The sequence below is a fragment of the Protobothrops mucrosquamatus genome, unplaced genomic scaffold (genome assembly GCF_001527695.2).
Source record: "Protobothrops mucrosquamatus isolate PMUCROS unplaced genomic scaffold, P.Mucros_1.0 scaffold169, whole genome shotgun sequence".
Classification (NCBI taxonomy): domain Eukaryota; kingdom Metazoa; phylum Chordata; class Lepidosauria; order Squamata; family Viperidae; genus Protobothrops; species Protobothrops mucrosquamatus.
In genome coordinates, this window is record NW_015386530.1 from 848013 (window position 1) to 875997 (window position 27985).

Consider the following 27985-nt stretch of genomic DNA (forward strand, 5'->3'; position numbering starts at 1 on the left):
TGCCCAGGCAGGTGGACGCACGGGAGGAGGGCTCCAGGTAGGGCCGAAAGAGGTGCTATGTGGCCACGTGCGTGGGGGAAGAAATGGAGACAAATTCCCGGAGAATATTCTTGGCCATGTCAATGTTGTTGTGGGCGATGAGCAGGGCTTTCTGGATGTCCTGATATGAGTAACCTTGGCTCATGAGATTCTCGATCTCGGAGGAGAGCTGCGGGGAGGCCGCAGGGACTGGTCCTGCTCCGCTGGCCTGCAGGCAGCTGCCCGCCTTCCGTTCAGAGTTTATTCTCCGAGGCAAAGGTTTCGGGGGCCTCTCGGGAACCTGGGAGACGTCGGAGGCATCTGCAAGAGAAAGCAGCACGGGGCTGAGAGGAAGGGATTTTGGATCGGCAGCTTTCCTGCTCTCTTCTGGTGGCTCCTTTCTGGCCATTAACCTTCAGAGTTTCCAAAGCACCAGAGGGCAGGACAAGAAACAACGGAGGGAAACTAATCAAAGAGAGAAGCAACCTGGAATTCAGGAGAAATTTCCTAACAGTGAGAATAAATGACCAGTGGAAGAGATTGCCTTCAGAAGTTTGGAAGCTTTTGAGAAGAGACTAGACAGCCCCTTATCTCAAGTAGTATAAGGCCTCCTGTTTGAGCAGGGGGTTGGACTAGAAGACCTCCAAGGTCCCTTCCAGCTTTAGTCTGATTGATTAATTAATTAGATTGAACAACTGATAGCTCTGGGCCTCTAGTCTGGCCTCGCTTGAAGGGCTGACATCGCAGCACTCGGGAGCTTATCGCTGCAACAGACCTTCTGAGCAAAGCCTGATGCAGAGCAAGGAAACAAAACAGCTCAACATTATAGTGCCTGCCAATCCCTCCCCTTTCTGAAAGTCAGGAAAGGAAAAGTGTGGAAGGACTTGAAAAAGAGGGGGGGGGGGAGTCAGTGGTCATTATCACCCAGCTCCAGGGATTTGAATGCTGGGGGTTCCCTATCAAAATCCAGGTATTTTGCTTGAGATTTTGTCCAGGACAGATAGCCAGCTCTGCCCCTCTCTCTGTTCCCAACCTTTTATGTCCTGTCCAATGCAGGGCTCTTTCCTAGAGGCCTCGGCCACCCGCCAGCCTGCCCAGGAACATGCGTGAGCACCTGCTAGAAGTTCGCCATCCAGAGAGGCGTGGCTGAAGGAGGTGGCTGCGTTGGAGATATCGGACAGTGTGCGACGAGTGGTGGCTGGCTGGGCGGATGGGCGGGGAACATCATAGCCGTCTTCCTCGTTCCCCGGCTCCTCAGGACCATTGGGGGCATCTTCATCAGCTACCATGTCCCCTACGTCTGAAAAAGGAGTAAGCCTTTTCAGCACACCTTTAGGCCTCCAGCCTGCAGGCTCATCAGGAGAGAGAGAGCACTTTCAAGAGGAGCACGGAGAGCCTAAAACTCAACGCTGATCAAAAATGCACAGAAATTTTTTAAAAGTGTGATGTGTAACACGTTTAAAGCGCTCCATGGCATCGGACCTGGGTTACCACGTTTAAAGCGCTCCATGGCATCGGACCTGGGTATCTTCGAGACCGTCTTCTGCCGCAGATTGCCTCCCATCGACCGGTACGCTCCCACAGAGCGGGCCTCCTCAGGGTGCCGTCGGCCAAACAGTGTCGGCTGGCGACCCCCAGGGGGAGGGCCTTCTCTGTGGGAGCTCCCACCCTGTGGAACGAACTCNAAACACACAGAAAAGCCATTTTGCCATCCCGAGATGGCCTAGACCAGGGGTGGGGAACCTTGGCTCTTTTATGACTTGTGGGTTTCAACTCCCAGAATTCCTGAGCCAGCCAGCTGAAGTCCACAAGTCATAAAAGAGCCAAGGTTCCCCACCCCTGGCCTAGACATTGGTATTTGAACATAGATCTTTTTGACATTTATATTTTATTGTGTTTCATGAACCTAGGTGAAGTGTTTATATTGCTAGTCCACGTATGATATGCCGTACGCTAAATAAATGGAAATCTGAAAGAATGGCAGTTGCAGATTCTTTCATTCCACAGAAAGCAAAGACCTCAGAGAGTGAAAGAGCAACCTGGTGGAAGAGTTAGCCTGTAATTTTTGCTCCCTGCTATAAATTGCCAGAGTGAACGGTCACAGTCACACGTAGGATGGTCACACGTAGCTATTGTGTAAATAATGCCCAGTGCAAGTGGGCTTATATTCTCAAGGAGGAACTGCTCAATCCTTCCTCCATCCAAGGGGCAGGAGAAGGAAAATGAAGTGTTAATGGCTCTGGATGAGACATACAGACAAACACAGAGAGATAATGAAAGCAGAGGCACTGGCTGGAACGCTTGGGTGCCTTTCTTAGCAAAGAGAGACTGTGTTTCCTTCATTTTGGCTTCTTGCAATATAAATCTAGCCTAAACGTGATTTCATTTCCCAGGAAACTTACCAGGCATGCTGGCAGTTTCAGAGGAACACGGTGCTGGCTGGGACTGAATATTGAACATTGCTTCGTAAGTCGTTCCCTCCATTTCCTGCTCACACTCCAATACGCTGAGGAGAGAGAAAGAGAAGGCATTGGATTCAACTCCCACAACACGAAGAGACACTGTGCTCAAAACTTCAGCATAGACCTACAAGCTGTGCCGTTTTGAGCCTGTAAGCATCCTTGGCCATTACACAAAGCAGAAGAGCATCCTTCTGATCAGGTTGTTTTCAAGGCCATGCCAAGTTTCAAACAATTCTAGCTTACAATATTGCAGGGAATTCAAAGGCCAGCCAATTTCACTCCTAACAAGCACCAGCAATAGCACTTAGACTTACATATCACTTCATAGCGCTTTACAGCCCTGTGTAGGCGATGTACAGAGTCAGCCTATTGCCCCTAACAATCTGGGTCCTCATTTTAATGAGGCTGAGTCAGCCTTGAGCCGGTCAGGATCGAACTGCTGGCAGTGGGCAGAATTAGCCTGCAACGCTGCATTCTAACCACTGCGCCACCACAGCTCTACCCCTTTCCACTCAGAGCCTCTAAAATTCAATCGCAATCACAAACACGGGGGGGGGGGATCAAAGGACTCCCTCACCGTGAACCTGTATTCATTTCCAAAGGCAGTTTGGCATCAGGCTTTTGTCCAGCACAGCCAGGGGGCACCAGGGGCAAGGAGGAAGGGGACATGTACTCAGAGTCTTCGTCATTCCCAGAGGCCTCTCCAGAGAGCAGCTTTGGGGCAACCAATGACCTGGGGGGAGAAGAAGACAAGACAAGTTTTCAATCTGTGATAAAAGGCAGCCAGCTGCTCTCTGCTGATGAAACGTTGAAAGCAAAAGTTTAGAAGGCTTTTGGTCCATGTGTCTAATCTTTCAAAAGCTTAGCTTTGTGACTCACGATGCCCAGCTTTGCATCACAAATGACACTTCTGGCAATACAGTTACACACACACACACACACACACCAGGCCTCACATTCTCTCAAGAGAGAGGTGCCTCTTACATTAAGTTACTCAGCTGAGGAGATCCAATTTAATCCTATTTTAGTTTCGTGATGCTGAACTCAACATTCATGTGGTTTCTCCCAAGCACCATCACCCAAAAGCCATCCTATGGAACCTCCCCAAACGAAACAAAAACTCCAGCCAGATTTAACTAAGCAGCTTAACCTAAAATCACCCGCTCCATTTTGTGCATCCCAGCTTCCCAGAAAGCAAGGCCTTCACTACAGAGAGGATCAGAAACCAGTGAGGAATCAGATGCCAACCGGAAACTCTCCCCAGAGTTTCGACACGAGTTTCTAACTATGGTTTACCGATTGTGCAATTCAACTCTCTACTGATGTTGAAACATCCTTAAAATTTTCAGTGGCTGAACTTCCTTGAGGACACAGCTTACCTTATAGCAAGAGAATAGATGGCATTGGCAGAAGAAGATGGTTTTATTTTAGAATGTTCGCTGTCTAAGCCAGCAGGAAGACCGAGTTGATTCTGCAAGAAAACGTTGCGTCAGACGCCATCACCAGCGTACAGCTGGAGACCAAAAGAGGTATATTTATTAAGCCTGTTGTGAACATTTTTGTAGTTATAAAAAATGCACACTTAGGCATCACCTGTTAGCTTGTAGCCAGGGCATTAGCTCCTTCTCTCAAGGAAGATAACACCACCACATGGGCCCAACTATTTTGTCACCTCTTGAACAGCCTGAGGAAATATCACAGATCTTGTCCATTTCCTCAGGTGTTATCAGATCAAACTCATCCCAAGTAACCAACAAGGGCCATGTCTCCCCTGACTTAATGGTCCAGATCCAAGCAACTTTGTCCACTAGAAATAATCTTGCTATGCCCACCGTTGCCTTTGTGTAGGAGAAGGAGAGGCAGAATCTGCAGCAGGAGTCAAAAGAGGGATCAGACAAGAATCCCTACGTAGCCACAAGCGAAATCAGTCCAACCCTCCTTCTGTTGACCCTTATCTAACTCCAAGCAGCTGCCAATTGTGAGGTGAATAGTCCTGTGCATAACCATGAGTAGTAATAAATCAGTCTAATTGGATCTTATGGGTTGACTTGCTCTTTTGTGCCTGACATTTTTGTAGCTTTACCAATTTCATAAATAAGCCATAAGAAGGGGCAGAAGGCTCATGCTGCAGACCCCGTTTGGTCAAGGAATTCCGACTGGCAGGGTCCAGGAGAAGAGCCTTTTCCGCTGTGGCTCCCATCCACTGGAACACCAGGCCCCTGAGGGTGCCCACATGCACCCGTTGGCTTTCTGAAAGAGCCTGAAGACCTGGCCTTTCCAATTGGCCTGTTGCCCTTTCCCCCGTGGGAAGCCTGGCACACACACTCACCACCGGAGTGTCCAAGCTCAGAGTACTGCCCAGTCTGTGAGGCTCCACTCTGGCATCCATCTGAGAAGGCAGTGAGAAAGGGAGGGAATGGCGGTTCTTCAGCTCCCGACTGGCCCAGGCTTCCGTGGGCGCCTTCAACATTGGCCGCGATGGCCAGAGCTCCCCCTGACGGTTACAGGGCACGGGGGGCAACTTGTCCCTGGAAGGACAGTCTCCTGGAGTGCAAGGCAAGGGTCGTCTCTGGGACCGAGTCTCTGTCCCAACGGCGTGGGGCCTGTCTGGAGGGGGGGGTGGAGGAAGATCTCGGTGAGTCGGTGGGATCGGCAGAGGTTTGTCTTTGTGGAGAGAACCAGGTGCAGCCTGTAAAACAATGGAAAGCTTTCCAAGTACAACTGTATTTTAACCTTTCTCTCTGAAGCAGTTTTTTTCTCTACCTTGGTGGCTTTAAGATGCATGGACGACGACTGCCAGAATCCCCCAGCCAGCCATGGAATTCCAGGAGTTGCAGTCCACACATCTTAGAAGTCACCGAGGTTGGAGAAGCAGTAAAGTTAAATCGTAATATCCTTCTTCCTATAATCCTGTATAATCATCAAAGCCATGCACCACCTGTTCATGTTTTTATTTTATTCTTATTCAAAAAGCTGATCAGAAGTTTCCAGCCACCAATAAAACAACAATTAAATTATAACAGGCAAGTTATAGAGGAAAGGTAACTCTGAGGTGAGTACCACACAGCCCAAAGTGTGTAAGGATCCACAACATGCTGTTAACGTGGGCAGGAAGAAGTGGGCTCTGGCTGAAAAATCAGTCAATCAAGGCTGTGAATGGAGTCATTCAACTCAACAAATGCAATAGCTGGATGATGAATTGTCAAGAAGAGGGAAAGTGGAACAGTCCCATTGCCATTGAAGAAAATCAATCAAGCCCAACACATTTCAGACAGTGTGGGATCCTTGGAGCCCTCTGAGCTTGGGAGTTGTCTCGCAGACGTTTCATTACTCAGCTAGGGAACACAAAGCGCCAGCTGACATCATCTTTGAAGAGGTTACCTAATTGGGTAATGAAACATCTTCAAGAAAGAGAGCACCAAGGATCCCACCGTTCAACCCTCAGCTACAAATATTCTCTTCCCTTGGTGCATTTCAGATAGACGCCTTTTGAAGGACACCTGTTCAGTCTACAAGTTCCGGTACCTTGGAAGTGGTTCCTGGGCTTGATGCTCCAGGTGGGGTGGACACACGCTGCTGCTGCTGCAGAAGGTCCAACCGTGGAGGTACTGGGGGAAGTGCCGCCTGCGGAGTCATTGAAAATGGAGAAGGGGGACGCTCTACCTGAAGAGATGCCAAGAGGACATCAATGAAAACATTTTTAAAAATCCAACCTAATAATCAGGTTACCACTAGCTTGGCATTTCAAGTCACCTTCTCTTCAACTCAAGGGAGAGACCTGCTATTCATCTCTACCCAACAAATATAAGCAGGTCCTCTTCCTTCCTGTTAATTCCAGCATCTCAGCAATCACAAGGCCTGTTCTGTCACTGATTAATCTGCCTACTACTCTTGAACTGGACTTGCAGTGGGCATAGTTTTTGAAACCAATAGATGGATCGTCTTAAGGACAGCCACCAGCTGAGGTGCAACGAGGGCACAGGCCTGGCTGGAACTGGTATCTGCTGGGACCCAGCAATCCCAGAAATCATTAACAGGTTCCATGAGAGCAGAAAACAAAATATTATGCAAATAAAATGTGCTACATCAACAGGCAAACAATGGCAGCTTCAGCAAAGGCTAAATTTTCTAAGTTGGTAGTGAATTCAGTACTCAACTAGAGACTCATAGAGATGCATCGCTAACCAGCACACCTCAAGTACAAGGAGACATTATCGACAAGCTCAGCCGTAGGTGTAAAGGACTGCAAAATCCAAGAAAACACACACACACACACATGAGCACCCCTTGCTAATCTGAGCTTTGCTCAAATTGCTTGGAGGAAACATACCAGGATAGAGTGCAGGCAGAATGGACAGGGCTACTCACTGCAATATTTTACTGCAGAAATCCCAGGTGACTGGCAATTACAGACATTAATATTGACAATACAGACATTTAATTAAAGTGGAATGCTGACAACCGTCTGAAACCAAATACTAGAAAACGTATCCAAACTTGGCTCATGTGATTCAAAGGAGTCAAACTGAAGGTTCAGGGTCTGTACAGAACATCATTCTGAAGACCTAGTGGCTACCTCTGTCTGTCTGTCTGTCCATCCCATCCCAGTTTATATTACTTCCATAGAGGAGACCAACAGTCCAGTCTTACTTTTGCACCAGCCAGCTCTTTCATCATGAACAGTGAATCATCCGTTCTGTCGTCGTCATCGTCATAATTTGGAGAAGGGGCTCCTTCTGCCCCATGCCTCAGAAGCCCTCCCCCTCCTCGGGGATCAAAAGGGTCCACCACAATAGGCTCGGTGCCTTTAATTTCACACCGGCAGAACGGGCATCCCTGCCCCTCCGATTCCTGCAGGTAGAGAGCAAGGAGGGACATAAGGACCAGGGGATTCACGCAGGGCCACCCCATGGAACGTGGCAGCAGGGTTAGCTTGGAGGGAGGGAGGGAGGAAGAAAGAAAGAAAGGGTAGAACTTACAACTTGCTATTGCAGTAGGAAATTAACTAGCCTGAATGGATGACTAGAGGCCTTATGAGAACAGCCAAAGAAAGAGGAAGAAAAATCAAACGGTGCATCTCTCTCTCTCTCTCTCTCTCTCTCTCTCACACACACACACACACACACACACACGCACACACCAAAAAAAACAAAACCATTGTCTCCTTCAAGGTAGCTGCACAAGTCAGCCACTCCATATTCATAACACTCATTTTCGCTGCATAAACACACTGGAGCACAACTCCATGACAGCTGACACAGCCTAGAAAAAAACAGGCATTCCAGGTGCCTTTTGCAAAACTGGGGATAGCTGCGATACTGACACAACATGCCCAGCCAGGCAAACCGGCCACCAGCTGCCGCTTTCTGCACAGGCTGCAGCAGGCTGTGTTTTAAGAAGTGGGGCTCTGACAAGGGCCAATTGCCATACCTGCCATGACGTGAGACAAGAGGTACACATGAGGTGACCACAGGGTTCAATCTTCACATCTTTGTCGTTTTCGGCACAGATTTTACAGAGCTGGAAGGTGGAGCCCATCTCGCAGTACAGTTCGTATTGCTCCTGAGGGTAAGAATCCAGAAAGGGACAGATGTAAAAACACCTTTCGGGAAACAGCCTGCTTCAAAAAGGGCCACGGAGAGGTTAAAGCTTGCAATGCATTTTTTTTTAAAAAAAAAATTCATCGATGGCCACTTATTTCAAAAGGTAAGGAGTATCATGAGTGGAACAGGGTGCGATTCTTAAATTGTGGCTGCAAGGACTTCAAACTGCAGGCATTGCAAGAGATGGAAAATCTGATAAAAGAAAGTGCTCTCTAACCCATATTCCTCGGTACCCTTTTTGCCAAATGTAGACTCCACACATCCCTTTGTGCACTTTCTGTATTTTTTTTAAGCTTAAGAAGACTACATGATGGGGTCTCCAACCTTGGCAACTTTTAAGACTTGTTTGTGGACTTCAACTCCCAGAATTCCTCAACCACCATTCTGCGAATGGAAGTCCACAAGTCTTAAAAGTTGCTAAGTTTGGAGAGCCCTGGACTAGATGGAAGGAATGGAGAAGAATGAGTGATCTCCGTTCACCTGGGTGACTTTAATGTGGTCCTGCGGTGTGGGCTCACACAGGCCGGTCAGGTCAGGATTCTGGTTTCTTCCATCGGGATACAAGTAACTACAGGAGAGATACAAAGATTATTTATTTTAAAAGAAAGATATAGCTGGACAGAGCAGAGTCTCAGACAAGTGGGGAGAGATGACATTCTTTCAGAGAGCTGAATTAGAAGATACACTTAATTATGAAAAGGAGTTTGTTTGTTTTTTTTAAAAAAAGAGAGACCTCACAAGGCCCCAAATGTGGAAAAATAAATTTTGACTTGTGATTTCCCTATTGATTAAAACGGAACAGGTCTCTTCGCTTCGAGCTGCTCAGAGCCAAACCTGTTGCAGTGCTTTAGCCAATCAAAAGTCGGGTATTTTAAGGAAGCTTGCACTGATTTGCTCTAATAGGCCTGGGCAATGATGCCACATGCGTCGTGACATCACCATGCAAATAAGGCAACACACCTATTGGCATTTGGGATCATCGTGCAAGTTCATAACTGCCTCTTTTGCACAATGAGGCCCTGACACACCTGCCAGCTTTTTGATGTTGCTGTGCTTTGCGACTGATGCCTATATGACAAACCCCACAGGGCTGGAAAGAGAAACTCAAATCTGTTGCGTATCTAAGGACTGTACACAACCTTGAATTCAGATGCCTGATAAGGCAGGTTATATTAGGGCAAGCACAACAGCAAGGTTGGGTTTCAGAGAGAGAGCTAAGAAGTTTCAGATGCTCTTCAGCTTCTCTAGGACAGAACAGACTGAATTCCTATTCTGTTTTTCAATTACAGGGAGTCTTCTATTTACAACCGGTTGCTTAACAAGCATCTGAAGTTATGATGGACTCAAAAAAAGTTATTTATGGCTCGTCCTCAATGTTATGAGTGCTGCCCACCACCACCACACCACCCCTGTGGTCATGCAATTGCATTTTGAGGGTTTCTGCCTTTTTTATTGGAAAAAAATGCTCACTGGCTCACAGGATTGTGACTTACAAGTATGTGTGATTTGCTTAAAGACTGCGGTGACTCGGTTAACAACCATCATAAAATCAAGCCCAGCACTTGGTGATTTGACTTATGATCACAATGACTTACAACCAAAATCCTGGGCTCAACTGTGATCATAAATCAAGGATTGCCTGTACAGAAACCTCAACTGAAAAAACAACAAACCAGAGTTATGACACGACACAAAAACAAGTCACTTACAAGCCTTCCCTGAAGCCATCAATCAGTGCTTGAAAAAGAGGTTTGTTGTGGGGAATCGTCTGGAGGATGTTTCCATCTGCAGTGACATAGCCAATCGCCCACTGACCAAGTCGGGTACAACTCAGACGAAAAATGTAACTAACAACCCAAAAAATGGACATACGTTGACAGCTGAACGAACACGTAGCTAAATTTGAACTGCTTACATATAAAGCCTTTTTTGAATAATAGGTCAGTAGAAAATCTCTTTTCCCCCATCCTGGCAATCATAATTATCTGCATGCTTCTTTCAATGGGCATTAACGATCATGGCAAGGATGTCCTGTACTTCTTGGATACTCTAAGTTGGCTTGATCATCCTAGAGGGGCATCCCGTACTGAGAAATGTCTACGTTTGGAGGAAATTTATGATTTTGTAAAACACCCAGAGTCTATCAGTCAGTGAGATGGACAGTATCTAAATTTGATTAACAAATTAACAATTAATATGCCTACAACTGCAATTTATGGTACTTTAAATTTAGGACATCACTGCTATCAACTATTTTTTATAGAAAATGCTTAACCAGAACATGACTTGACATTAGAAAGGCTGCTTTGAAGCACTCACCTTCCAGGTTTGTGAATGAACTTCTGAAGCCGGGCTTTGACCTCATCATAGGTCAGGAATGCCATATAGCCAGGATGAGTCACCGCAAGGCTATTCCAATTTCGGAGCAAAGAAGACCAGGGCTGGGGAGGTGGGTGAAAAGATAGGCAGTTATTTTAACAAGAAAATAGCGCTTCCATTTGTAGTTCATTCCACTTCCCATGCAGTCACATCCCCCTCAGTGAATTTAGCAACGTTCAATCTCAACTGTTACATTTAAAAGAGCAGCAGAGAATTTAACTGCATTCCAACGGGGCATGGCCATACATCTCTTCAAAGCTACCCCTCATGCCAGGGTATCAATCCTCCTTAACCCAGAAGGCAGAGCGATTTGGGAAGCAAGGAAAGCAATAGATGGAGAGAAGGAACACCTGAAGGTTGCAGCTGTACAAGTCAGGGAGAAGAAGATCAGCAATTTTGATAGAAGAATGAGAAAGCTGTTTCAATGGTGAACCAACATCAGTATTTGGAAAAATCATGGCTTAATAATAATAATAAAAAAACTTACCTGAAACAGACGGGTAAAAATATCAAATTCAAACACTGAAATGTAATCGTTGCATGTCAGGTCAATGGTTGATTTCAATGCCATGGCTTCCAGGCCGGAACTGATAGGGTGAACTTCATGTAGGGCTTGGCGGAAGGTTTTCCACGGGACAATGGTCCTAGCAGTGGGATAAAAACATATTGGGACGGTTTCCTTTGCATCATAAGGACTTAAAATATCTGCTAAATCAAACAAAAGACTTCCTTCCACCCAGGGTTGTCTTTCCTAGAGGAGCCAATCAGATTCATATAGGACAGTGTTTCCCAACCTTTGCCATATTAAGATGTGTGGACTTCAACTCCCAGAATACCCCAGCCAGCCAGGATTGATTCTATCGCTCCACGAGAGTGGCTGGCTGAGGTCTTCTGGGAGTTGAAGTCCACACATCTTAAAATGGCTATGGTTGGGAAACACTGCTCTAGGAAGTCCCTGAACAAGACAGAAGCTCAACAGCTCTGTCCCGCTCATGCTTCCTAGCTATAAACATTCAAGCATGCATCACTTCTGATACTGGACATTATGGTGTCCCCCATAAATTGGTCTTAAAACCATCCAAGTTAATGGGCACTCTGTCCACGCATACAGATTCACAACCACAAGAACTGAAGTTGACAAATGCAGGTACATTTGTTCCCAAAATGAATTGCTTTAAGAGAAACAATGTACAATTAATGAAAGCAAAAAACATCGGCTATAATCCTTAATTTGTCCAATAACTGGTTAAAGCAGCTACTGACGTAAAAGCAGTATGAAGGAATGTCACATAACTGCATCTAAACAAGATCTCTGACATCTAAGTAACTGTACTGAGATATTAAATGAAGGAAGTAATGAAGGAAAACCAACAGCTTGCAGGCAAGGTTATGAGTGCACATATTTCATAAGTCTGAATTTTCAGATATGTCGTGCATATTTCATATGGGAAAAACATGAATCTGGAATGTGATCACAATTAATCTCTAGAGATAAACATCTAAAGTTATGGAAGTCTAGCCTCTTGAAGCCAAGTGAAACATCAATTCCTCAACAAATCAGCCATGAACAATTTTTCTCCCCAAAGTCAACCCTTATATATCAAGGAAAGGATAAGGCTGAAGATTATCATGAAACTTTGTGTAAGTGTGTATGTGTTTGGGGGGGGATACTTTAACCCTTTAAGGGTGGGGGCTGTAGTCAAATATTTTCAAAGAAGTACTTGAATGGCTTCACCCAGCCTTGATAGTTTAGTACAGTGGTTCTCAACCTTTTTAATGCCGTGACCCCCAACCGGTCGTAAGTCGAGGACTAAACCAGTCGTAAGTCGAGGACTAAACCGGTCGTAAGTAGAGGACTACCCAACCGGTCGTAAGTAGAGGACTTTCCCTGCCTGGGAGCGCCGCGCATGCGTGGTTCCGCCCCCTGCGCCGGCGAGGCGTAGCTGGCAAGCGGCAGAGACAGAGCAGGCCGACCACCAGCTGGCCCAGCCCAAGGGAGGTAAGGCACCCGCCGGAAAAGGGGAAAAAAATGGCAGACAGCCTTGCTTGGCGACCCCCGTGAAATGGTCGATCGACCCCAAATGGAGTCACGACCCATAGGTTGAGAACCGCTGGTCTAGTAGCTTTGGGATTCCATCTCACGTATGTTGGATGTGGCAAAACCACAAGACACAAACCACTCCAGTTATGAGTTGCCTAGAGAACTGCCGGAGGCCTAGAAGCTTATTTTGAGAATTGTACTTACTTCTCCTCGAAGGCTTTTCTCCAAAACTCTGCTGCGTCTGCTTTAGTGATTCGGAAAGTGTCTCCTTGGAAGAGTCCGTTTGGAAATATGCCTTTCAGTTCTGCCAGCATGTGGCTGAAGATCAGAGACAATTTGGTCAGGTTGCGCCTGCAAGGACAGAAAAACACATCTTTGTAACTGTGAGCCCCCAGAGTTACTCTGGATAGTGAGACGAGTGGCACATAAATTAAATAAACAAATTATTCTGCTGTGAAATGGGAAAGAAGCACCCAGAAAATGGGAGGAGAAACCGGAACTTTGATTTTTCAAGTCACATTCCAAATTGATTTTCCTAACATTGAGGCCAATGGCAATGGATTCTAATTCGCAGCAGTCTGGAAATTTAGCTTTACAGTACTTTTATCTTTTCAGGTGTCTTATTTGCTTACCCAGAGGGTGCAATAGAAAGACTGCTAACATGCTTTGAAAGTATGGCAGAAAAATGAAGACCCAGCTAGGAGTTACAAGTCCTTCAATCAGTGTTATATAGTAACCATCTGCCCAGACCACATTTCATTTAAAATAATTCCAATCATAATTTAAGTATACGTTATTAAGCAAATTAAGGCTTGGATAATTGAGTGCACAAGAGCAGTCACCTTCTGCATATGCACTCTCAAGTTTCTCAACAAAGAAAAGGGCAGATTTAAGGGTACAAAGGGGACTGCTTCCGTAAGAAAATTATCAGCCACAACAGCCAGCAAGAGGGAGGCTGGTCTAATCAACAGTGCCAGTTGACAACCAAATTCAAAGGATAAGATTCTTCTTTCACTCTTACTGCTCTTGGGCTTTAAGTTAAAGTCAAGAAGTGGGAGCAGCTACTTAGGGTGCTTTTAAATCCACAAGGAATAAAAGGGAAGTTAACACCATACACAACTTATTTTACTCACACACATGGAAATTCAGGGTAGGACCCTCAAACCTACAGATTCCTAAAGCCCCTCCCTTTCTTTGACCAAGGGTGATCTCTTCTGCTAGCCTCCTCACGTTATTTGCTCGCCTTAAAGCAATATTATCCCTGGATTAATTAACGAGAGTCTGACTGATATGGCGTCTTTTGTTCCAGAAAAAAAGGAAGGAACAAGCATCAAGTACTGTTTGGAAAATCATGACCACGTTGGGTTTGACCATTTTATTTATGCAAAATTATTTTTTAAGTGTCAAATGGGAAAAGCCTCTGGAAGGAGCACTAGGCAGCACACATTATGCGTGATGTGTGTTCTACTTACAGGCCTTTATGAAGCACCAGTGATATGTCAGGAACTTGCTAGACTTATGCCCAGAAGGAGCAGACATTTACACAAGAGCAGCAGTAACAGGGAGCCTTTTTATCTGTTGAGTAGGCTGTAGCTGTGACGGGATTCCTCTGTTTTAATTTTCAGGCCGTTAGCTGTGAGAGTGTTTATTCCGGATTATTATTTTCCTTATCAACCACTGTTCTGGCACCATTCTCGCTTTCTAATTAATATACTTTCTCAGGGAGGACCTCCCAGAGAACCAAATACGCCTGTGAGAGTCACACGATAGATAGAGAGCTCGGAAAGAAGTGAGGGAAGCTAATGCTTCTAGGTAGTCAATCACTCTGCACAGTCTAAAAATATGATGCCAGGGCGGCTGGTGAGATGATACAAGTCTTGACTCTGGGCCAGAGTGGTGAGGTAGAGTTGAGACTTTGTGCACCAACTCCTGAAGACGACAGAATTAAAAATTAACACCACATCAAAGCAAAGGATGTTCTGTTTTTCACTTCTCTCTGCTTGGCTGTCCTCTTCAGTTCTTCATTACTGTTTGGCTCCAGATATTTTGCAAAAAGTCAAGAGGTCAAACAAGCACTCAGCCCCACTGCAGCCTTTAACAGGGCCTTGTTTTCCTGAGTTCAGCTTTCTGCTGCCTTTGCCTCTGACCTGAAGCAGGCTGTTCTTTTCCGGCTTCCTGTTTGCTGGATAAAAAGCATTCTACCATGATAACAGCTTGTCTTGCAGAAGTCACTGGGATGTCAACCCGTTCTATCCTTCTTTGCACCCATAAATCTTCAATACCATCCTTTCACACATCCAACTAGCTCCTCCAGAACTTCCCAGAAGTTCTTCTAAAGAACAGTTTTTAGTCCATTAACGGTATGTTCAGCAGAAAAGCTGCCCTCAATCTCTGTTGATGCCTCTGCAGAAAACATGTCTGCTTTGCATCACTTTTCCTGAAATTATACATCAAGACAACCATTACAAATCCAGGTTAAGCAAGTTTTTCAAATTAGGGGGGGCGCTAGATATCCTAACTCTCTGGAATACAAGGCAACTTCAAGTAGAAAAACACCAGGAAATCTCTCAGCAATTACTACCATATACTGCTAATTCCACTCATATGACTAGCAGAAGCTAAATTAAGGAAGGGAAGACATGCATGATAATCTGCATTGATACAGCCTGTAAACACTTCACAGAATTTCTCTCTTTTGGGTATAACATTTTAAAAAAATATGTAGCAGCTACCATACATTGCAGACTAAAGCTATGTGGCATACCATTGATATTTTATGGCACCAATTAAGGTTCGTGATCTTCTACAATATTCCCTAAGGAATTTGCTAGATGTATTATATACTTCCTTAAGAAAAGAGCAAATATAGTCGGCCAATTTAAAAGCAGCTCTAGCAGAGAGCATGAGCAATTTTCAAACTAACATTAAACATGCCGTTACTATTTCAACCTTAGCCCTAAAAATATGTGTGTACTTACACTATCTTACAATTAAATTCTTTGCAAAATCAAACTGCTAACGTAAGTAAACAAATGGTGTTGTGACAAAATGATTGCCTGTTTCAAAAGGCAGGTTACAAGTTGGATTGGATAAACAAAACAAAGCAAAACAACAGAAGTGTTTTGAGTTCTTAATAAATACAAATGTTATGAATGGGCTTAAAAGAATGAGAGATCTCTGAAACATATAAATATCCTGTCTAAAAATAACAAGGATGCTTCCTTGTTTACGTTTGCTGAGGAAAACGGAGTATGTACCTGGGGACAGCTTGTGTAAGCAAATCTGATTCTGCAATCACTGTTTATTCAAAATGTCCAAACTCAAGATGGATGAGAGGAAACAAGACTGCTACCCCCGCAGAAAGGTAATGCATGTTATTTCTACTAATCTGCTCTGTTATTAGCTTTAAACACACACCAGGTTTTTTTTTCCTCAGGGAAGCCAGATGTGCTGGCTCAGGGGCGAAAAGGTTCAATTCACAGACTGATAAAGATGCAAGTTGTTTATAAGGAAAAGCCAAGTCTCTCCAATCAGGGGCAGGGTGCACATTTGACTTCATGCCAATAAAGTAAACAAGGGTCTGAAAGATCAATGCAAATGGGTGCCTTCTTCCTGGCTTGTTTGGGGTCCTGGCTGGTTGGGGTCCAGAACACAATTTTGCAGATTGACGGAAGCTGATTAGAAAATCTGCATGTATGTATAGCAGAATATGAGTTATGCATCTCAGGGGTGACAAAGTATGGTGTGATTTTTTTAGTCCATAATGTTAGAACCTTATTTACAGTTTCCTTCTGAAAAGTGAAAGAACACAGGTCTGCCAAATGTCCAAATCCAATCTTTTAGAAACCGTATCTCAATACAATTTGACAGAGTAGGCATATTGATATTGCTAAAGAAGCAATGGATATTCAGAGTCTCCCTCCTTATTCTCCAGCTCGGTCTTCCTCTCAATGCTGAAATTTTCCTTGACTTCATTGAGTCTAACCAAATGGAAACATTTAATGACAGCATTTTCAAATAGTTTAGAAGTTTGTGAAGGAAAGCAGCGTGTGTGTCTCTGGGCCGGGGAGATGAGACAAACATCCTAGCTTTACTTCCTCCTATCCTTTCTATCACTCAGAGAAAGTGAGAGAGCAAAGCCACCAGCCTCTCGGGGAGGTTTCTATTCAGCCCAGGGTTATCCTACCACACGTAGAGAGGGCAACGGCCACCACAATGGAAGGCATCTGGCTGAATTCTTCCATCTCAAGCTAGGAGTTGCTACATCTGGAAAAGACTCAATAATTGTGCATGCAATGCCAGCTTGTGATGTTATCTCAGCATCCTGTGCTTGCTTGCTGCAACAGCAACTTGAGTCAGATAAAATAATCTTAACTGCCTGTCTCCAGTAGGCAGTTAGCTATGCAGGAAAATTAGGTTATATGGGCACTGGACCTCATGAGAAAAAGTGTTGGAAGAATTCATTTAGTGGGCTTTTCTTGACAAATTAGAAAGTTGTCTGATCGTCCTCAAACCTTGGTCTGTGGACCGGTACCGGTCTGCGGCCCAACAGGAACCAGGCGGAAGAAGCGAGCGAAGCTTCATCTGCGCATGCGTGGGATCTAGGTAGCACATGAAACTACTCCCCCATCTGGTCCACGGAACAATTGTTTTCCACGGAACCAGTCCCTGGTGCCCAAAAGGTTGGGGACCACTGGACTAATCAGTGCCAGTAGAGGAAAGTAAACAATATGTTTCAGCAGCTCAGTTGTCTCTACATCTGGAGAACATTTTTTTTTTGCCTCAAAAGGATTCAACACTGCCAACAGTTCCCTTTTTACTTTGAAAGGAAGGACAGTAATGTTTCAGCCACATTTGGTAAGTGGAATGAAGTAGCCATAAATATGAGGAGTGCGTGGAAAGTAACTAGTTGGAGCTTGTAATTTTACCATAAACGTTTACTGAAACTTTAACTTTGGAACTTTGCCCCACCATAAGTCCTTCAGGTTGGCTTTCACAATGCATCCAATATGGAGACAATGCATTTCTTAAAAACTCAGGCCTCTCCCGAATGTTGCCGCCACCTGTGAGCCATGTGCTTTTTCATCTCTGATCCAACTAACAGATTCCACCAAGATAGTTAAATTGGTGAATGGCCTTCCAATAACAGAATATTGCATGAAAGCTACAACTATCCTGCTGTTGTGAATTCACCCCTCGTGAGTGCTGAGTAGTCCTATTTAAAAATCATACGATGACATTTAGACACTTCCTGCTGTCATGGTCTGAGTGTGAGAGGAGGTGGGCTCCTTCGTCGTCGCTCTCACCTTCAGAGTCTGTTTCCCATAGTAATCAACTTTGTAAAAAAATAAACACACAACTACTTTCAATTTGGCTTTTCAACACGCAATTTGAAGTTTTACCTTGCTCCAATTAGCAGCATACAGTATATTGCTTTCTAGAGAAGTATGGAAAACTAAGCAGAACGTATACATCTCAAATGCAAGTATGTCATCATCAAGTGCCTATATAAAGAACTATCCAGCATTACTCTGATTTCATGAACTAATTCCCCAATGCATTGGCATAAAATTCAGAGCAGGCACATGAATCAAGATAAAAATAAAAGCTTAACCATGGTACTTTCTTTAACATTAAAAGCCAACAATATATTTGTTTCTAATTCTCCATTCCACTTTGGTACCTAACACAGCACTTCCATTTCCTGACCTCCCAACTTGGTGTCCTCCAGACCACACAACCAATAGCCACGGTTAGCTTGAGCTCATCAGGAAGCTACCAGTTTGGGAAAGGCTGATGGATCATTAATAAATGCTCCCCCCATCTTTTTATTCATGACCATGTTTAAACTCTTTGCAAGCAATTTTAAAAGAAAAGCCGAGACTGCAGAATGGACACAGGAGGTGTCTGCCCATTTCTCTCTTGAGTACTACAGACCAACACTGAAATATATTTTCTTCATTCCAGTAGATCTCTTTAGACAGCAAACAGTTCACGTTCCTATGTGGCAATCTGGCAAGTAAAACGTCTTATTTTTCTATGGGCAGCTTTTGAACTTAGTCTCTAAGAAGCGCTAATTGAAATGCAGAAGTGGGTTGTACAAGTTTCCTACATTCTGAAGTGCCTGGTTAATTTGAAGGAAGGGACAGGCAATTTTTTTTTGCAGCAGCAAGCAGCAGATTCAGATAGGCTGCCTCAACAATGCCTTATTGTGTTTTTCTGATCCAGCTCCTCACATTAAGAAACAAAATGATTAGTGGCGAATTTGCTTCCGAATGGTGGTGATAGCCAGGCATATTTCAAAACTGCTTTTTTAAAAAGAAGCCTGAATAAGATCAGCTTCCTTCCTACATGGAGCTGCACACATTTCATACATATAAAGACACTTTGGTATATCTGCAGCGTTTTTCTGTATGGATTTGTTCCTACAGCTAAAGACAAGCATGACATCTTGCCAAGACAGCCAAGCCCCCAGTCTCACGACAGGACGAGACAAGGACTCAATACATTGGCTACTGGCTTTAAATGCTCATCACCCCTTACTATGTCAAATTAAGTTTTCATTAAAAAGAGGGGGGGAGGAGATTTACAAATCCTGGGAAACCATTTTTTTTAGAACTGGACATTCTTTTAATATACCATCCTCCATGTTACAGTGAAATAATATCATCAACATCTGAAACCTTGACCTCCGAGCAATGACTGAGGCATTCATTTTTATGACCCATGTTCAAAATCAAGTAGTAACCTCTAGGCGATTTGGATTCAGGCAAATCCCCTGCAGACCTCTCTGAGGATAAGACTGGCTGTTAAAAACAAGCCCTGATCTATCTTTACTACTAGCAATGTACCAACAAGATATTTTTCTCTGATCTCTTGCCTCTCATCCTTGAGAGCAACAGGGAAGGCTGAAGTCTTAGGAACAAATCCCATTCCAGTTGCAAATGTACACAGTAAATGACTCATAATAATGATCCAAGGGTCTCTTCCCCCCTAACCATAACTACTTAATCTGTACTGTTCACTGCCACTGTTCAAGGTAACCAATGCTTTATTGAATTCCTGGCATCTTACCCAGATAATAACTGACTTACATACCACAAAAAAGACTAACTATGGCTTCCAAATAATGATTTTATATATATTATATTTTATATAATATAATATATATATTATATATATAATACACACACACGAAAATGCCATTTGACAGCTTTCCAAGGCGTTGAAGACACCAAACTCTCCACATAAACTAGCCCACCTTCCCAGCAATTTCCTGACATCAGCTTTTGTACGTCATGTAGCAGAAAGTGCTACTGGCCTAAAGTGAAACTAAGCTCAAAGAACAGAGGAGAGAACCCAGCTCTATTTATGGCTCTAACCACAAGGCGTGATGCTTTCTTAATTCTAAAGGTAGGCCACGCAGAAGTGGAAAATATTGCTTGTGCTGTGGTAACAATGAAGCCCCAGGCTTGTTTAAACTGCTGCGAACAGAGTTTCAAAGATGCTCAATTTATAAAATATTATTCGATAGAAAATTGCCTCAGCACTCTATTCGGAACTGGGAGACAGCGGATTCTACATCAATATTAAGAGATGGTTTTTGTGAACACAGCCTGGCCTACAATCTTTTCCCATGTGTCTTCCAGCATCAATCCACACTCAGAGGCAGCTCCTCCATCTCAAAACTCCTATTGTCATCTTGAAGCTTAATCCCTAATTTAAAAACTGTGATCATCATGGATGAAAACAGCCACCTGCCAACTCTTCAAAGCAGCCTGGAAATTGCCTGTTCCTCCTGCAAAGTAAAAACAGGCAGAGGCCTGCGTTTCTTTAATAGCGCTCTCTCTGAGGAGACTACAGAGAAAGGTGACTTATAAAGATAAATAGATGGAAAGCTTCTGGATACTGAATGCGTCTCCAAGTTACCTCGCGAAAACAATAGAGCAAGTTTTAGCCTAAAATTAAAACATACATTCTTCTCCGACCTCACTTCATTGTCTATATCTGTGGTGGTACGCAGAGCCCTCTCTGTGGGCACGCGCACCGTCGCCCCAGTCCTAGGCCTTCAGCTGGGTTTTATAAAACCTTTTTGCTTTAGGCCTCCGCCGCTGTGTGCAAAAAAAAAAAAAAAAGAGGTTCAATCAATTTCAACTTCTCGCGGGGAAAAAAAGATTTCGCAAAGTTGGAATTGATTGAACTTTTTAGTCCCACCCAGTCTGCCGTTACCACCACAGCCACACCCACCCAGCACCCGATGATACATAAGTGGGTTTTGGGTTGCCATTTGGGCACTCGGTCTCTAAAAGGTTCGCCATCACTGGTCTATACCCAAAGATGCTTTTTCAAAATGCAACTGGACTTGCGTTGTTTTTGCTTGAAGACATGTCACTTCTCATCCAAGACGCTTCTTCTGACTGAATGGTGGCGCTGAATGGAACTGAAGAAGGTTCTTGCATGAGATGTGAAACATTTTCAAGCAAAACAAGTTGCCTTTTGAAAAAGCACCTTTGGGACAACCATAACCTGGATGACTGAAAACCTCCATAGACATTCATTGTCTGTACTTGCTTAATGTGATTTAATTGTATTGGTTGACACTCTATTTGGACCATCCTATTTTCACTGGGCACTACATGGGCACATCAGCATTTCGATAAAGGAGAATATTTGCAGCTCAGGGTTGAAATGAGGAGTCCTTAGTGCTCCTCATTTGTTTTCTGATGAAAACAGCACTGATGACATTACCCAGTTTGGGTAATGAAACATCTGCAAGAAAACAGCCAAGATCAGAGAGGATCAAGGACCTCACATTAGCATTTCTGTACAACTTTTACACAGCATTAGTAAAATGCTTTTTTTTAATCAGCCAAACTCATTTTTGCACATAAATCTATCTTGCAAATCCCAGCACGTTCAAGAGGTAGGTGACTTCAAGTTAAAGCATGGACATGGAGATTTCAGTGAAAGTGGACGAGCAGAGCAGCACCTCCAACTCATATTGATGAACTGCCAGAGAAGCATAAAATTCAGGGGAAAACCAAAAGTCTACATGAAGAGAAAGCACACTGAAACAAGGAATTTTGAAAGAAGCAAGAGGACTTCCCCAGATCCAGGCGTGCTCTAGATTCTAGAATACCACAGATAAATTCCAGCACAGGCCAGCATTACCTAGGCTGGGAATTCTCTTCATACATTCTTTCTTTTCCTTCTTTAAAGAGGCTGATGGTTTGTTTTGTCTTCTTCATCAGGTTTTCCATGAACACCCGGAAGTATTCGTTTTCTCCCAGAGTCTCCATCTTTCCCTCGTAGCAGGACAGGACAGTTCGCAGGTGCTGGTAGGTGTCGGGAAGCAGGTCTAGAATGTAGGGAGGACTGTTCTTGAGTGCCAGCTTGGGGTTCTGACATAAACGCACAACCTAAGAAGTGTAAAAGCAAACACAATCAAATGTAAAAATACCTTCCGTAGGGTCAGCACCATTTTGAAATTTAAGAATGCATTCTCACAATAACAGCATACTTTAATGAATTCTCAAAAACGTGAGGATTCAGAGGTTGAACCTATAAGCCATAGACTCTGATTCACAAATTTTAAACCTACAAAAGTTCAGTTCAGACCACACCACACACTAATCTCAAAACCTGAGGTAGCCTACCTGCTACCACAGAAACCTTTCCCACAAAGACTAAGAAGCCATTTAAAAGTTGTCAAAGTTATTCCTATTCCATCACCAGTTTTTTCAGTGTGCACAAAGCACCAAAATAGTGACACAAGAAAAAGTTTTCACTTAAGAGAAATTTACTAGCTTCTTGACTTTCTATGTCCACTCAAGCATAGTGTCTTAGCAAAGTTGGATTTCTAACCAAATTATCAGTGGAGCAATTTGGTGGGTGACAGACATGGCCCAGAATCATTTGAGCTTAGAGAAGGAGGAAGAGGTTACGGGTTACACTTGCCCAAATATCTGCTAGCCTACATTTGGCATTGTTATAACTCTACAAACTTCAACAGCTTATACAGCAACACTTGAAACAGGAGATGAAGGAAGAGCCAAGGACTGCAGATGAGCAGAGGGCGTGTGATCATGGAATATTCTGCAAAGCTCATCTTAGGGCAAACCGTTCTTTGATATGTAATATTGAAACTTTTCTATCTCAAGAAGTTAAAAAAAAGACCTGATTAAAAAAATTTATTTACTGCAAGAGACCACATTTTGCTATTTGACACAATGTACTAAGTCTGGGACAGGGGAAGAAGGAGCTACTGTATGTAGACTACTGCTAAATTGCAAATATTAGAAGGCTTATGAGAATAATCTTAAAGCGCAGATAGCACTTGGCACCTAAACTATCAAAAAGGAAATGGGCTGTGAAACAGCTAATCAGTTATTTTTATCAGCTATAACTTTAGCTGACCAGTAAGCTCATGATGTTCTGTTTAGTACAAGCAAGGGTATATAACGCATCCAAAATATCACATTATTCTGTTCTAATTCTACAAATTCTTTCTTAGGAGATATGTAAAACAGCGTTTCTCAACTATAGCAGTTTTTAGAAGTGTAGACTTCAGAATTCTCCAGCCACCTTCCCTAACTAAAAGAATAATCTGCCGGGAAGATTCTCAAATAATAAGGCCATCAACCAAAGGTGTGGTCTGCATTTTTCTTTTTAAAAATATGCACATTATGACTAAAATTCAGATAACTGTAAGCCACTGCACAACTCCATGCAATCCAATGTGACTCTGGATTTGTTATAAATTGCAGAATAACAACTTGTATATAGTTTAAAAATCTAGAGTCAAAATATAAAGGACCAAGTGCTCCAAGATACTATTACATAAATTTTCCCTAAATAGGCTAACAAAGAAAGGGCACAATGGAATCAAAATAACTATGGATTATTCTTCAGCTTGAGTTTGATCATACTTTCATTAAAAAGCCTTTAAAACCATGAAAACATGTTCTAAAGTATAGAACAAAAATGCATTTTATTTTTTGTAAAGCCATTTTATGTTCTGAATAGCTCAAAGTGAAGATGATTCACTGACGGCAGCATTATCCAGGAAATCAAAAGCACAGAAAAATCATGTTTCTGCATCAGAAATAATGGGAAATGGAAAATGGCACAGACTACTATCTACGCCATAAATCTAATTACTATATACATCATACATGCATTCTCATGACTTCTAGGAAACCAATTCCAAAAATAACCATCTCCTGTGAAAAGTTAACAGGTCAGAAAAGTAAGGGCATATTATATTTCATTAGTACTGGTTAACATTTAGTTCAATTAATTACTTTCAAAGGACAGAATATAAAATCCAACTTTCTCTTAAAGCTGTACAGTATCATTCCCAGGAACTAATGAGAATAGTTATTTTAGTATACTATATTAAAGTACACTTTTGTCACAGAACTTCAGCAATCCTAATGATTCCTAACCCAAAACCGTATGATTAAATGGAAGCCGAGTATAAATGCTGTATAGTTACAGATGTGCAGCAGTAAGACTTTAAAGAAGAATATCAAAGTTATTTCAAATATTAGAACAGCTATATAGTTAAGATGTTTGATTGTTGATACATCATTCCAGTCTTGATCACTAAAATAAATAATTCATTCCCAAATTTAATTTCAATTGAAAACCGTTATTGAACAACATTCCTATATGGAATTGTGCCACATCCAAAATAAGGGTATTAGAGTTTATATTCCATCTCTATGAATGATTTATAGTAGTGTACTAATTTAATGCATTATTCACTATCCATAGTTTCTCTTAGTTATTTGCACTAGATTAACCAAGCATCTCTAGTTTAAGATTTAATAGAGACACTTTTATTTTGATTTGAAAATGAAAATGAAATATTTTATTAGTCATATTTATATGGCCACCCATCCCCCAAGAAGTGACTCTAGGTGGCTAAATTATTAGCACATACCAGTGTTTCTCAATGTTGGAGACTTCAACTCCCAGAGCTGTGCTGGCTGAGGAATTCTGGGAGTTGAAGTCCGCAGATCTTAAAAGTTGCCAAGGTTGAAAAAGACTGGCACATATGCTATATTCATTCTCCTTCCTCGGTTTTAACAGACAACTCCTTTAACCGCAAAAAACAAGAGGCTCTTCACCAAGTATTAATGTCATAGTAATAATCATATTATAGGCAAGTATTTTCCGATCACATCAAGATTTCTATCATAATCATTGGGATAAAATTAAAAGAGATCCTTAGTCATTCAAAATAAAGCTAGAGGAAGGGAAGATGATGGTTTGGTTGGGCTGCATTCACATTGTGTAGGGACCTAGTACAAGACAGGATAATATCATTATATGAATTACACATTTATTAATGACATCATGGCACCCAGAACATCATTTGACTCCTGGCTGTGCAAAAAGATGCTGATAGCTAGCAGCCTTTTTGCACTGACATTTTGCACTGACATTGTGTGATTTTGTGAAAAGTGCACCGTCTCAAAAACTCTCCCAGTTTGAAAAGAGATTACTATCTTATCTACAGGGAGGCGAGGAGCAAAGCATAAACTTTTAAGTTGTTGCTCAATATTTTAAAGAAAGGAAAAAGAGGAAACTTGGCAAAAACAATTTTATTGCAAATCACATGAACTGGTGAGCTCCCTTCAACAGTCTGATTGACCTAACCATACTTCACCTCTCATTTCTAGTTTAGCTGCAACATTCTTGCATCAATTCATGCATACGAAATAGGTTATTAGCTACTACACTAGCGAATTATTTGCTCATTAGGTCCTTGATTGTTTTATTTTTAAATGCACTCCATTAGATTTTTTAAAAAAGCACATTTTAACCAGCATGCCATTTTGCTGTTGGCCCCTCAACTTCCACTCAATTTTTAAAAACCAAACTATCCAGCATGATGTTGTAATGATACTTAAAACATTGACCTAAAAGCTTGCCAATGTTCTGTTCAAATTCAGAAATCATTCTTTAGCCTATAACGTGATGATTACATCTTCTATCCTTAGAAATTTTCTAATTTTTCTGGACCCAATCCCTCAAATAAAATATTTAGGTGGCCTCTTGTTATTTTTAGAATTCTCATTTCAACTGCTACTTTAGTATATTATCTACAGCTTTAATACTGAAATAACAGTCTAGGCTAATGAATGAGCCAACAATATACAGTATTACTGTCCAAAACATGATTATGCATTAGACTATTATATGCCTACGAGTTGCATATAACAGAACCAAACAACATAAAATAGAAAAAAAAAGTTCCATCCATGTTATCTAGCTAAAATATATAGAGTAGCTGGCTATAGAGAAGAACAACTGATTTTTTCCTCCCATGCCATCCAGCAAGTGAGCAACTTCAGAGGCATGAGCAGAATCTCCACCAGGAGCAGCTTGATCCACTAGCAAGACCAATTGCATATGTTTAAAAACTGTATAACAATATACAGAAATAGATGTGTAGAAACCATATCCATAAACATTGAAGTTTGCATTCTCCTCAATAATATTGTGCCATCCTAAGAAAGTCCCTGGCTTTTAAAACTTACAGTTGAAAAAAAATTACCTTAACAATCTGCAATTTCAATACAAGTGAAAAAGTATTGGCAAATTCCATGTGGGAACTCCTATTTGATTAGGGCGGTTTATAAATATGATAAAGAAATAAATTTCCAGGCTACATCATTAGTCCAAGCCCTTTAATGCAGATGCTTATCAAACCTTTCATGGCATCTAAAGTTTGATCTGAAGCCAAATTTCCAGTTCCCTAATAACCCAACTTCCCAGAACCCAACCTACAACTATTTCCTTCTTTCCAGATAAAACAGCAGCCTTCTCCTCGGGATATTCACATTCAGCCAAAGAATAAAGCAGAATGTAACTGCTTTTGCCTGCACTGATTTCATGTTCCTTTTGCTCTTCCTCACTTCCTTCCCTCGCCTTCTAAATTAAGATCAGCTCCTCAGGACAGGAACCCATTTGCGATTAGCAGCAGTTGCAAAATAACCAATGCAGCCTGCAGTTTTGTATCAATCTCACTACCAGGAGGACTTGAGCTTAGGTTCATATTGAAACCCTAACATTATGACATTCCAGCCATCCACCCTATCTAACTTACTGTTTTTCCTACTACTGTACTGTACTTTCTCCTGCAGACTCAACCCAATAACTCCATTTCTAACAGAATAGCCATGGCTCAAGGTTGAACTGTGGGATTCTCGGGAGATCTCAGAAAGTGTTCAGAGCTCCCAACCCCACATCTCCATTTCTTACCACCTAATCTGCAGACCTGACCTTTGCAGGCACAGATGGGATCTCATATCCCTTCCAGTAGGTTTTTTATTATTATGATTGGTTGCACAATCAGCCAGATGTTTAGACTGGATTTGGCATTTTTGTCTACCTATCAAGTCTTTACCAAGGACCTGAGACAGGTAGATGCTGTTGCTTGATGGTGCAGTGCAGAAGGTCAGTTGTTCCAAGTCAAGCTGCCTTTTGCAATGGACTGATCACAAGTGTGTCAATGCCACCGATGATGTGCAAGTGGTGCGCCAGATGTTTTGGGATTGCACCCAAGGCACCTATCACTATTGGTACTATCTCTGCTGTCTTTTGCTTATTATGACAGCCAGTCGCACAGTCAGCCAGATGTTCAGGTTGGATTTGGCGTATTTATCCACTTATGAGTCCTTCCCAAGGACCCAGGACAGGCAGATATTGTCGTTGGTTGGTGCTAAAGGTATCTCACAGGATGTCAGCTGTTCCAAGCAAAGCTGCCATTTTGCAATTGACAGATAGGGACAGTCGGTCTCACAGTCAGCCAGATGTTCAGGTTGGATTTGGCCCTTTTATCCACCTGAGTCCTTCCCAATATTGGCAGATATTGTCGTTTGATGATATTAAAGGTATGGAGGCAAGTGGTAAGCTGCTCCAAGCAAAGCTGCCTTTTGCAATTGATTTTACTATTATTATTATTCAATGCCTTCCCTACCTCCACAATTGACAGGAGTCTCTGAAAACCCAGTGAAGCTCCAGGACTGTACCCAACACCCTACACACGACGTTGCTTCCCTTGCAAGAATTCCCACCATCCCCCCCCGGGGGGAGATGAAGGACAGTCCTTCGGTTGCTTGCCCCCCCTCCACCCCCGGACGCTGCCCTCGCCCCCCGCCACGCCTGGCAGCCTTTCCGGGACCACCCCCTGCCAGGGCCCGAGCCTGGAGGGGGGGGGCGAAGGGCGGGGGCCCCCGGGCTGCCTCCACCGCCCCTCCCTCACCTTGTCCATCAGCTTCCAGCACTTCTCAACCATCTTCTTGTCCACGGTGCTGGGCTGGTGCGGGCCGAGGTGGTGGTGGTGCGGCTGGAAGGCGTCCTTCATGAGGCCGATGAGGCCCCCGGGGCCCTTTTTCAGCGGGGCCGCCATGGGGAGGGGGGCAGGAGGCGGCGGCGGCGCCCCCGCCGGGCCCCGCGAGCGGGCTGAG

The 27985-nt window shown here is 43.1% G+C and overlaps 1 protein-coding gene across 1 annotated transcript; it reads right to left on the reverse strand.

Annotated features, from left to right (window-relative positions):
• Positions 1-55: 55 nt before the first annotated feature.
• On the reverse strand, positions 56-27927 carry CBL (Cbl proto-oncogene). The gene is made up of 16 exons (XM_015813573.1): positions 27781-27927; positions 21675-21922; positions 12708-12854; positions 10950-11106; positions 10403-10524; positions 9793-9930; positions 8564-8651; positions 7911-8042; positions 7131-7331; positions 6006-6143; positions 4810-5169; positions 3860-3951; positions 3058-3213; positions 2421-2524; positions 1133-1318; positions 56-339 (listed from the first exon to the last, which is right to left on the reverse strand). The coding sequence occupies exons 1-16, from the start codon at positions 27925-27927 to the stop codon at positions 56-58; spliced, it is 2700 nt and encodes an 899-aa protein (XP_015669059.1).
• Between the last annotated feature and the right edge of the window lie 58 nt (positions 27928-27985).

Bases quoted from the DNA above. Each gene is read 5' to 3' on its own strand.
- CBL (XM_015813573.1), bottom strand. From the start codon at position 27,927: ATGGCGGCCCCGCTGAAAAAGGGCCCCGGGGGCCTCATCGGCCTCATG. The intron at 12,855-21,674 runs GTAATGCTGGCC...CTGTCCTTGCAG, and splicing joins GAAGAGAATTCCCAGCCTAG to GCGCAACCTGACCAAATTGT. The intron at 7,332-7,910 runs GTATGGCAATTG...CTCTACCTGCAG, and splicing joins CTTGTCTCACGTCATGGCAG to GAATCGGAGGGGCAGGGATG.